The sequence below is a fragment of the Myiozetetes cayanensis genome, unplaced genomic scaffold, assembly GCF_022539395.1.
Source record: "Myiozetetes cayanensis isolate MyiCay16 unplaced genomic scaffold, myiCay2020 scf4, whole genome shotgun sequence".
Taxonomy (NCBI): Eukaryota; Metazoa; Chordata; class Aves; order Passeriformes; family Tyrannidae; genus Myiozetetes; species Myiozetetes cayanensis.
In genome coordinates this window covers 54,471,947-54,484,772 of record NW_026087631.1, presented here as the reverse complement: position 1 = coordinate 54,484,772, position 12,826 = coordinate 54,471,947, and the positions used below count along the sequence as shown (strand labels likewise).

The following is a 12,826-nucleotide window of genomic DNA, read 5'->3' as shown; positions in this document are numbered from 1 at the left end:
TGACCTTTTCCATTAAAATTTAAAATTTTCAATTTCTGCGTTATCAGATTGCTAGTCTTCCTTGTATTTTTGTATTTCAACTATTATTTGCAAAATACAGATGTTTGTATTAGAATTTTTCCCTTTGTGCTAGTTACATGGTGGTTTGTTTGTGCAGATGAGGGCAGTGAAGTTGAAAGTGAAATAGATGAAGAGCTGGATGAAAGCGGAGAGCCACAAGCCAAGAGAGAGAAAACTGAGCTAAACCAGGCGTTCCAGGTGGGCTGCATGCAGCCAGTGCTCGAGAGTGGAGTACAGCAGAACCTCCTGAACCCAATTCATAATGAGCACATTGTTACAACTACTCAGACTATCAGACAATGCAGTGCTACTGGAAATACATATACTGCAGTCTAATGTGAAACTTCCCTCGCCTCTGACACGCCCCATTGCATTAGTCCTTTAGGTTTAATATGAAAAAACTAAAAAACTTCAAAAAAAAAAAAAAAAAAAGAAAAAGGAAAAAGAAAAAAGATAATAAGTCCGAAGGTTGACTGTTGTCAAATTTAGCTGTTCTGGTCATTATTTTGTTGGAGTGTTAAATGGAATGGGTATATGTTTGTCAGAAAAAAAAGATAAATTTTTTTTGTAAACAGATTCATTTTACATTGGCCACTCAGTAGCGAGGGTTTTCTTCTTATCAAATGCAAGATTTTTGCAAAGCTTAATGTTAATGTTTTGTCCTCTTATAATAATTTAATTTTTTTCATAGTTTTAAAAAAAATATTTTAATGTTAATTATTAGTTATGATGCTGATTTCATATAGATAGGTTTTTAATTAGATGCACTTCTGTGAAATATCAAAAGAACTATTTTCTTTGATTTACACTGGAGGCATACTTATTTGACAGCAGATGTATCAAATTTGTTATAAAAGGTGCTTTTCATCATACTACGAGAAGACACTATTTTGATAAAATTGTGAGTATTCAGGGGGATTTTTTTGTAATAATGCTGGAGGGTTGAGAAGATCACATGTCTTTCTGTGAGAAAGAAGCGTGTTTCAATGACAGAAATGTAACGAATGTGGTAATCTGTATGGCATAAACGTACCTAATTATCTGACCATGATGTAAACAATGCAAGCTTTCTTTAAAATCAACAGTTCCACATATTATTTGCATACCAGTTCCTCTCTTTTGAAGACTACTGATTCTATATGTGAGGCCACTGAACAGATGCTGTTCAGTGGCACTGTAGTTGTTAGAAACTGAAGCTAAAAAAGAAGTGACTTGATTATTATTAATTTTAAGTGTATGTGCTACTTATACTGAACTGGACATACAGGAAAACATTCCATTTGGATGACTTTCTTCTATTCCAGATCTTTTCCTACTAGTGGTTCAATCTGCTGCTCTTAGAAAAGATGATTTATAGAATGCAAGGAATGTAGCAACCTGCATCATTTTCCTTTCAAAAACTTTTCCTTGTTGTTAAAGTGGATTTAAATTTTTACAAAAATTAGACAAGGCAGTGTAACTGGCACACCTCACTTGTACTTATTCCCAATTGTGTAGAATTTGAATAGGTGGCTAGATGGACCATTGCCATTTAAGAATGTACATCAGGGATCATTGTACCTCGGCTATTACATGGTGCCTTAAACAGAACTGAAGCTAAGACTTAGTACTTTCTGTTATTCTTAACTCTTAAATTAATTCAACAAGGTGTGCCTGTCATTTTCAAATTCCCTAAGAAGTAAGGACAGGTTACATAGCCTTCAAAAGAATAAAAGGATTTTTTTATTATTAAATGATTTTAATATCCCGCTTAGAATGACAATAAACCTATTTTTTCTTGTTTCTAGCTCGATTTCACTTTAATACAAATAAAATTTGCTTGGGAATTTGGAAAGCAAAACTAGCTTTAATACCAACTTCAAACGTCAAAATAGATTGACCATAGTCCCAAGCATAATTATATATTTTCTAAACCCTTGCCTACTTTTAATTTAAAAAACTAAAAAGAAATAAATGAGCAGGTACATAATGCAGTGCATGTTTTCAATTTCTATATTTTGTGGGTTATCATCCCGATATTACATTTTAATTATTAAATAATATCAGTTTATAGAGACCATATTAATTGACATTAAAGAACTCAAGTTTTTCTTCATAAACATTTCATTAAGCAGACACATGAATTTGCTACACTAAAATAGTGGAATTAAACAAGAAAAAAAGCCAAAAAGTAAAGGAGAACACAAAAATATCAACTTTACAGAAAAGACTATGTAAGAAAATTAGGATTCTTTTATTCTAGTTAACTACTGTGTCTGACAATGACTTTAAAATCACATATACCAAATGGGAGAAGAGCATGTAAAATGGAACAGTGAGTGTATTTATAGCAAACAAGTTTGTTGCTACAGTTTACATGTGCTCCAAATACAGCTGCACATAAATGGAAATGTCCTAACATTATTGGTGCACGAAAATAAATTTTAATTCCTTTGCAGAATTGTGAACCCATACAGCTCATTCTGTGTAGGCATAATTCCTACTAATGTCAGTAGATGGCTTTTGCCTCAGTAAAAAGTAAAAGTGAGGTTTATATTCGTTATTTCTAAACTCATAAATGCACTGAACCTCCTTATAGATTTTGTTGCCACATATATCACTCAGTGTGCCCTGATTTTTCCTTAGAAATCAGCACATCTGTACCCTATCACCAAAAATACTAAAACTAAGCTGTGATAAATATTTACTCCCCTTCATTGTGCATTATAAGATGTTTACAAGTAAAATAAAGTGAAATAATTCAACGCTTTTTTTCATTTTCAGCTTTTTTTTAATACTATAGTACTTGTTTAAATTTTTGTATTGGTTTGTGTTTTATTGTTAACCTTTCTTGGTTTAACATTGAATTTGTTGTTGCTGAGGAAAGAGTACGATTGTAAAAGGTAAATCTAGATTGCTAAATATGGTGGGACTTGAGTATCTTCATTATTTAGCTCCCCACTCCACTCAGTTGTTCACTGTCACAAAGTGAAAAACAAAACTGAACAAAATCTGAATAAAAAAGGGAATGTATTTCATAGCTTCTAAAAACAATGTGTTATCAAAACAAATTGGAACTATCCCAGGTTTGGAGAACTTACTGGAGTCTGTATTCTTATGCTTAAATTCTAAAGGATTTTACCAGATTTTTTTAGAGCAATTGTCTTACTGTAAACTGCATTGTATACTTACAGATTTGGGGGTCTCCTGTTTTATTTTTAATGAAATTTTAATCAAACAGATAAAACATTTTGCACACTCTTGCTATTTAATAGTTGGGTTTTAGTACTCACTGAACTACAGAGATACCAATACCTCAGTCCGTCTTCTATAATGTGTAGCACGTGGTTGCACTGCCACACCAGCTCTGGAGTCTGTTGTCAGTGCTGTGGAGAGGTGTAGCATGTGTCCACAGGGTAGACATTATGAGAGCTGACATGATTTATGTGTTTCATCCACTCTTGAAATAGAATCCAGAATAATTATTTTAGAGGCATTTCCCTCATTAGCACAAATAGCACAGTGAACAGTGTGGGGGAAGAGGTCTTATTGAACTACCTTTTCAAAACACAGGGCCCAATTTTCAAAAGTTTTACATTTATTAAAATTTGTTGGTACATTTCCATCTTCCTCATGGTAAATTAGTTTTAAAGCCTCTTCTTTTTTTCCATTTTTTTTTCTCCAGTCCTGTAGCATGCTCTAAGCACCTTCATTTTAAAAAGTCCCATAAAAATTTGGAATATAGATATTAAATTATTTGCCTATAAAATGATGATTACAGCATTAAGGCCTTTAGGTCAAAAAAAAGAAAATAGATAGTGTTCTGTCATTCAGAAATGCATAGGTCTATATACAAATTTAATTTAAAGTGAGGTATTTTTAAATATCTGAAACACTTTTTTCACCCTGTTTTTCCTAGGAGAAATGATCTGATATCATTGTCATTCCCACCAATTTACATCTGCACTGTTTAGAGAAAGCTTTATATTAGAGATGCACTACAGTCCAGTTTAATTCAGAATGCTTTTACAAAACAAAAGCAACTACTGAGAGCCATAAACATGCTGACAAAAAAGATCTATTAGTAATATAAGTATACAACAATAATTTCAGAGTTTAAAATATTAATTTCAGAGAGCAGTGTGAATTTCTGAAAATTGGGCCCTTGTCACACTAACAGGACATGGTCTTTGCATATGGTTTAAAACAAATCAATACACAGAATTCTAGTACCTCTGCTAATTGGTTTGGTGATTTAACAGATATAAATTCCAATAAAAACTGGAATAGAAGCATAAACACACAGTGCTTAGTTCTAGTATTAGAAAATTAATTTGATAAAATGCCTTGCATTAACCCTTTGAGAATTGTAAGGAACATGATGGGAACAAAGATTTTTCGATAATTTAATTAGTCCGTTGAGCATATACTTTGAAATAGCTGATAGTGTTGTAAACTTTTTTTAATTATGTCTAAGTAAATACTTGCATACTATATGGGGATGTTTTTTATTACTAGGAGGCTGAATAGATGTAGGCAAAATTCACTGCCATTGATGTGTACTGTCTACTAGAAAACAGTACTTCAGCTCCCTGGTTTTCATAGTTGCATATATTTATAAAGAAAATCAAACATATGATTCTACAAATAAAAAGTTGTCTACTTTAAGATGCCTTTAGAAGATAAAGGTTTAGAAAATATATTCAGCTATTTTGAAAATCTCCTGAGGTAGGTTAGTATTGGAGTACTCTGGTACTGTAAAAGAGAATCTTTAGGATTAAAAGAAGGCTTAGTAATAATAATAAATTTTGCAGAATATTTGATGTGTTCGCATTGAAATTCTTGTCAGTGTTTTTGAGAAACAGGAACAAAAAGTGCACAATTATATTGATATTCCTTTTAAAACTCAGTCACTGCAATAATGACTAGCTAAAAGGTGAAGGTATTTTGTTAAATTTCACATGCAAGGGTACAATTTGGATGGCCCTTGCTGAATGTCAGAATTTTAAGAGCAACCTAGAAATTGCACAAGCAAATATTCTAGAAAGCCCCTATGTTCTTACAATTACCGCTTACAAGAACAAGGGAACAAGCATAGCAGCAAGTAAAGATTCTTTTAACTTAGAGATACTGATGCCACCTTACTAAGTGAGAATACATTTTCTACTGGTTTCCTGCAATATCAATCAGTCAGCAAACACTAAAGCAGCTTTACTTATTTAAGTCTAGCTGAGGGCAAGGAGAAAGGGTATCATTTTAAATTATTTAAGGGAATTACATCAGTAGGATAGTGCAAGTAAGTTGTAACATTTTTTAGTCAGTTAATGCAAATTAATGCATAATTAAATAACAGAAATGCAATACTCAAAGGGTTTTAATTTAACAACTTTTTTTTATTCATAATTTACTGTAAATGCTTCTGAGTTTGCATGCCTTGATCATTGCTGCTAGTGATTTTATGTGCCAGTAGACCTGAGTTTAATTTACCAGTTTAACTAAGAAGAAATAATAAAAGCCACTTACAAAGTGACTGCCTAGTGTTTGTTTGAAGTAAAATACGCCTTAGTTTGAAAATGTTCATTTTAACTGTTGTTTTATTCTGATTTTTTTTCCTTTTCGTATTGAAAAAATAAATTAGCATTTTGGGATTGGAAGCCCTGAGTAGTTAAATATTTGGTAAGAATTGTTCTTGGAGATTGCTCATTAAGGCTGAAATTCACTGTAGAAAACAAGGCCCAGAACGAGCCTATGGGCATCAAATGAGCCTCACTTAATACTAATTCAGGAAAATGTTCTTTGTCTGTTCTTAAGGACTTTCTTGATTATGGTGCAAACATCTAACAGGAGTTTTAGTTCTGGATTAATTTTACTCTGAAATAATAAATGTCTTTGTAAAAGGAATTTAGAGTTAAGAAGAACAACGTTGCATGGATTGGTATTTACCAGGAACTCAGTTCAAGGTTTTTTTGACTGACTGATACCAGCAAAATCTTTTTACACAAAGAATACTTAATGGGTTCCCCAATTAAAGTTTCCTTCCATACAATATTAAAGTGATTGCCTTGTATTTAAACATTAAATATCCATCTTAGAGTAACCCAGTTAAGCAATTTAAAATATGTTAGGAAAATACCACTTTGTACCAAAGCAAGTTGCCCATCTCCACTCATCCCCACTGAAAATTTGGATTTACAGTTAATAACCAATGAGGCTGTTAAAGAAACTTTGAGTGCCTTTCAAAAACTTGGAAAATTGTGCCTGAGGTGGTAAACTTTAATTAGGTTAATTCTAGAGCTACCAATCAGTAATTTTATCATCACTCAGGGCTTTCTTACCTTCTAGGAAACTTCCTTTGTTGCATTTATTTTATACTGTATTTTTTTTAAGTGCCATCATTTAAATTTCACTTAGTAAGTGGCAGATTACATTATCCAGTCCCACAGCACAGAAACATCATAACACTAGGACATATTCAAACTTATTTTCCAGTTGACTGAATATATTATGTAAATGAGGTAAGCAACTTTTTGTAGATTGTATGTGTGAGATAATGTAATGTTCTTTTCCAGTTTTTGGGCTACAGTTGAATATACTTTTTAATTATTTAAAGAAGACATCTTTACAGAATAACGTGATGGTTTTTTTGTATAATGTATTTGATTTTGTAAATACGTATTTCCTGATGTGATTTTTGTGACAAATGCTAAATCTTTTAGTATATAATGTCCTCTCAAAACTGGCAGGAGCTAAATAATAGTTTGTGGGCAATTTGTATTGTGTACTGTACAATAACTGGGGACCTTTTATAATTATAAAAATATATATTAACTTTTAGTGTGTTGTTTAAAAAAAATGACTGGAACATACTAAAGACAGTAGGATTTTTCTGAATATTTCAGACTTGAACTCAGGCTAGCTTTCTTGTGTTTTTCAAAACAAAATTGTGTCTTGTCTTTTAAAATCAATAAATTTGTTTTCTTGTTACAAACATATCTGAATTGCTTCAGTTTTTATATAGCCAGATATTTTGGATTGTTGTACTACTGATTTTGAGAGAAAAATAATTTCAATGTATGCCTTCTAAATAAGAACACATTTTTTTATTTGGCAGCAACAGAACTAAGTAACAAGTATGTCTCAGATGGCAAAAGAAGCAAGTATTTTGAATCAAAGAATTGTTAGGGTTGGAAGGGACCTCTGGAGATCATCTAGTCCAGCCCTCCTGCCAAGACAGGGTCACCTCAGAAGTGTCAGTTCAATTAAGTAGCTGTCACATTCACAGTAAATATAGACTGTAATATTTTATTAATTTCAATATTAACAGTAATTTCCCATTACAGATTTAGCTTGTTAACAGCTATCAGTGATGGGCACACAGACTTTGGCCTCTGAGAATTAGTGATGTCAGTTTGTTACCAGCGGAACCTATTTCTGCAATTTTTGCTCGAAATATTCTGCAGTTTTTGCACTACATATTCTGCAATATGTTAATGTGTTAGATGCTTTGACAGTTTCACAAAACATAGATGAAGGCCTAATCTTACTGGGTAATGTATCTTACAGGGCTCTAGTTGCAGGTACAGTTTCATATAAAGAAATGCAGAATTTTAACTGGGGAGGAAATGCTAGAACATCAAAATGGCTGTTGGATACCAAGCTTAAAACCTGCATTTCACATGGAAGTGTGGTAAAAGTAGAAAAATTGCATCCTAAAGCTCACTTTTCTCAGGAAGTTCAGCTGTAAGTTATGGTCCAGTTATTGCTTATTCTTTAATTTCAAATGAAGACCAAAAGCTTAGTAAAGTACAGTACTGGTCCCTGCAATGCATCCTACCAAAGAAGACTATAACTTCAGCAATGACCCATAGTCACACCTATAGTGTCATTGAATCATTGAGGCTGGAAGAAATCTTTGAGGTCATCCAATCCAAGCATCCACCCAGCACTAACACTGAAACCCCTGAACACTAAACCAGCACCCAGTGCCAGATCCAGACACCTCATAAACACCACCAGGAATGGTGATTCCACCACCTCCCTGGGCAACCTATTCCAATGCCTGACCACCCTAATGGTGAAAAAATGTTTATAATATCGAATCTGAACCTCCCCTGTCTCAGCTAAAGCCATTTCTTCTTGTCCTCTCACTGCAGGCACTGTAGAAAAGAGCGGCCCCCACCTCACTACAACTTCCTTTCAGCGATGAGGTCCCCTCTGAGCCTCCTTAAGACTAAACAAACCCAGCTCTCTCAGCTGTTTCTCATAAAACATGTTATCTGAATCTTTCACAAGCTTTGTTGCCCTTCCTTGGACACGCTCCAGCACCTCAATGTCTTTTTTAAAGTGGAGGGCCCAAAACTGAATACAATGCTTAAGGTGCAGCCTCACCAATGCAGCATACAGGGGAATGATCATTACCCTAGCCCTGATGGTCACACAGTTTCTGATACAAGTCAGGATGACATTGGCTGTGTTGGCCACCTGGGCACTGCTGGCTCATGTTCAGCTGCTGTTCAACCAGAACCCCCAAGTCCCTTTCTGATGAACAGCTCTCAAGCCACTCCTCTCCCAGCCTGTAGTGCTGCCTGGGGTTGCCGTGACCCAAGTGCAGGACCTGATACTTGGCCTTGTTGAACCTTTACCATTGCCTTCAGCCCATTGATCGAGTCTGTCCAAATCCTTCTGCAGAGCCTTCCTACCCTCCAGCAGATCAACACTGCCACCCAACTTGGTGTCATCAGTAAATTTACTGAGGGTGCACTCAATTCCCATGTCCACATCATCAGTAAAGATGTTAAACAGGAGCAGGCCCAATACTGAGCCCTGGAGAACATTACTGGTGACCAGCCACCAACTGGATTTATTTCCATTCACCACCCCTCTCTAGGCCCAGCTATAGGCCCACTTTTTTACTCATCAAAGAGTCCACCCATCCAAGCTGCAAGCAGACATATTTTCTAGGAGGAAATGTGGGAAATGGTATCAAAGGTTTTACTGCAGTCCAGTAGAAACTGCCATAGCATTCCCCTCATCTAATAAGTGGGTCACTTTTTTATAGAAGGAGATCACGTTGGTCAAGCAGGACCTTCCTTTCATAAATCCATATTGGATGGGCTTGATCCCATGGTTGTCCTGCATGTGCTGTGTAATGTATTATGGGTTATGGATTTTTTCCACAACCTTGCCTGGAACTGAGATAAGGCTGACAGGCCTCTTGTTCTCTGGATCATCCTTTCAACCCTTCTTGTAAATGGGCGTCACATTTGCTGTTGCAATCAGTTGGAACTTCTCTAGTTAACCAGGACTGCTGGTAGGTGATTGAGTGTGGTTTGGCAAGTTCTTTTGCAAGCTCCCTCATTAGGGATGAGGGAAGGATTAGGCTAGTTCCCCCCCTGGGACCCATATACTTGTGTCTAATTGGCATAGCAGGTCACTAACCATCTCCTGGATTATGGGGGCTTCGCTCATCTTCCCATCACCAATTTCCAGCTCTAGGAATTTCTCAAGCTGAGTACCCTGAGGACAAGTGGTATTGATATTAAAGACCAAGGCAAAGAAAGCATTAAGTATCTCACCTTTTCCTCATCCCCTGTCACTACACTACCCTCTGCATTCAACAAATGATGGAGACACTCCTTTGCTTCCAGTGTATTTATACAAACTTTTGTTGTATAAATACTGAAGCGGCCAAATCAAGGTCTAGTTTGGCTTTGGCCCTCCTAATGTTCTCCCTGCATGATCTTGCAACATTCTTATAATCCTCCCAAATTACCTGACCCTCCTTCCAGAGACCATGTATTCTCCTTTTTGCCCTAAGTTCCAGCCTGAGTTCTCTGTTTAATCAGGCCAGTCTTTTTCCATGATGACTTGTCTTTCTACACGCGGGGACAGCCTGCTTCTGAAAATTTAACCATTCCTTTTTAAAGCACATTGAGCCTTCCTAGACTCCTTTGCCCTTCATGACTGACTCCCAAGGGACTCTATCAATCAGTGTCCTAAACAACCAAAGTCTGCCCACTGGAATTGGGTGCTGATGCCCCTCCTTACTTTACCCAATATTGAAAACTAACCTTTTGTGGTCACTCTGCCCAAGACGGCCACTGACCACCACATCACCCACTAGTCTTTCTTAGTTCACTGTCATGGTTTAAATCCCAGCCAGCCACCAACCCCCATGGAGCCACTCACTCACTCCCCCACCAGAAGGATCGGGAAGAGAATCAGAAGGATAAAAGCCAGAAAACTCAACTCATCTCAGAGTTGAAAACTTTATCTTAACTCATGGGTTGAGATAAAGACATTTTAATAGGGAAAGTAAAAGCTGCACAAACAAGCAAAGCAATGCAAGGAATCCATTCACTGCTTCCCATGGGCAGGCAGGTGTTCAGCCATCTCCAGGAGACAGGGCCCAGTCACACATAATGGTGACCTGGGAAGACAAACACCATCACTCCTCCCTCTTCCCCCCACTTTATGTAGTGAGTATGATGCCACATGGTCTGGAATATCCCTTTGGTCAGTTAGGGTCACCTTCCTGTCTGTGTCTCCTCCCAACTTTCCCTGCATCCCCAACTTCCTCACCAGTATGACAGTATAGAAAGCAGAACAGGCTTTGGCCCTATCCAAGCATTGCTCAGCAACAACAAAAACATCTCCATATTATCAACCCTGTGTTCAACACAAATCCAAAACACAGTCCACACAGCCATTGTGAAGGAAGTTCACTTTACTACAGTGAAGGAAGTTCACTTTACTACAGCCAAAACCAGTCCATTCACAAACTGCAGGTCTGACAGGGCACCTCCCCTGGTGGCCTCTTTCACCAGTTCCACGCACTCCTAGAACCTCCTGAACTTCTTCCTCTCTGCTGTGTTGTATTTCCAGCAGACATCTGGCAAGTTGAAGTCACACAAAAGTACAAGGGCTGGTGAATGTGAGACTTCTCCCAGCTGCTTGTAGATTGCCTCACCTGTCTGTTTGTAGTTGGGTGGTTTGTAATAGACCCCCAACATGACGTCCACCCTGCTGACCTTCCCCCAGTCTTTGCCCATAGGCTCCCAACCTTATCATCTTCATCATCATCAAATTCAACACAATCAAATCACTGCCTAACAGTGCTCTCCCATCCTATTCTATGTTTACAGAATAATCCTGATTGGTTTGCTAATTGAAACTGAGTCTTCCTTCTCCAGCGGGTGCCTTGCTGAGACTACAGAGGTCTTCTTCTAGCATACATGCACAGGAAAACAACCTGCAGGGGGATCTCACACCAGCCAACTCTAGATACAGCCAGCAGCCTACATTGCTCATCTCTTTTCTACTGACCCTGTTACCAGGAAGACCCTGCAGAATTCTACCTCTGTTGCTGTTGATATTAATTGCACTGGTTTAATTAGTTAAGCAATGAAAGTTCAGTTCAGCATCCCACAGTACTAAACTCAGACCTCAAAGAATGAAATATAGCTAAAATGTAGGAGAAATTTTAAAATACTGGGTACTGTAAGAAAACATGACTGTGAGAGGGATAATAAATGAAGTTTACTTTTATTACTTCTGTAAGGTAATTTTCTGCACAATGTTAATGATAGCAAATAAGATACATTCTACGTTGCATTATTTTAATTGTTTTTAATTTTACTTACTTAAAGCATTGACTTCTATTATGTAAAATTGCATAGAGCCTGCAGTAATCCAGCGTGTATCAGTTGTTTAATCCCATATCAAGGTCTATGCTCAAAGCCACATGAAATATAAGCCAGTTATTTTTCCACAAAGGCATCTAACCAAGGCAAGGAAGAAACCTTGATCCATTTTTGGCTCTGTTAACAGTAAGCTAAGAGAGTTTTTTTTCTTACTTGATTCTGCTGATCTCTTTCAAAAATTTGCTAAATTTCATTGTACATGTACTTCCCCAATACATGAATTAAGGGAACATGTAGGACTTTTCTGTTCAAAAAACAGAACAACTCCTCCTTGACTAAAATTTGCTACTACAGAGAGTTTATTCTAGTCATTTTATAAACAGAACTGTTCTAATAAGAATAACTCTGTGTACAGGCATTTTCTACAGGCAAATTGTGCACAAGGCCTGCTGCTGCTTTCATTATCAGAGTTGAGAGCAGACATAGTAGGTCAGTATTTATTCAGTAAACTAGTTGTTAATAACATAGACATACTTTCAGAGATCTAGATGGAAGCAGTATAAAACAATTGCTGTTTCAAGCTGTTTTTTCTCTGCAACTGGATATTACCTTTCTCCACAATGTAGTCACACTAATAGAGGGAGTCCTGCCACAGTTCTGGTTTATAGCCCAAACTGCTACTAAAAGTGGTCTGTATTACTGTCTCTGCTGCTGGAAACACTTGTTGGTTAGCAAGCCCTGTTAGCTTGCTGAAAGCACAAGAGTGCTTGGATTTTTATCTTCTTTCATGAAGTATTACTGGCAGAAGCATATTGACAATATTTGAGTTAAAGTACAATTTAAGAGAGCTACTGGAAGCAGTAGAGTATTGTGAATACCCTTTAGTAGGTACTTCAGAAGAAGGGTTTGCTAAGCAGTCCTTTGCAGAATCCATAATTTTAGGTTGTATTGTCTTCCACCAATATTGAAAGATGTCAGAAACAGCTGAAGAAGTTGCTATAACAACACATTGTCATTGCAACACAGGCAATAAATTTACTGCTCCATGTGAGTGACAAGGTAACTGTTGCTCAGAGTGGTAGCAATCACTTTATCCATTTATTTCCCTGGTCTTCAACAGTTTCTGATGCCGAAGAAAAATTTAG

At 36.6% G+C, this 12,826-nt stretch overlaps 1 protein-coding gene across 2 annotated transcripts in view; it reads left to right on the top strand.

Annotated features, from left to right (window-relative positions):
• The window catches only part of RFX3 (regulatory factor X3), a 103,658-nt gene extending 96,627 nt beyond the window's left edge, over positions 1-7,031 (top strand). For both annotated transcript variants that reach the window (XM_050328514.1, XM_050328513.1), the window contains one exon: positions 158-7,031. In XM_050328514.1, the coding sequence (XP_050184471.1) occupies positions 158-396 (239 nt within the window). In that variant the 3' untranslated portion in view covers positions 397-7,031. The remainder of the gene's footprint in view (positions 1-157) is intronic.
• Positions 7,032-12,826: the final 5,795 nt, after the last annotated feature.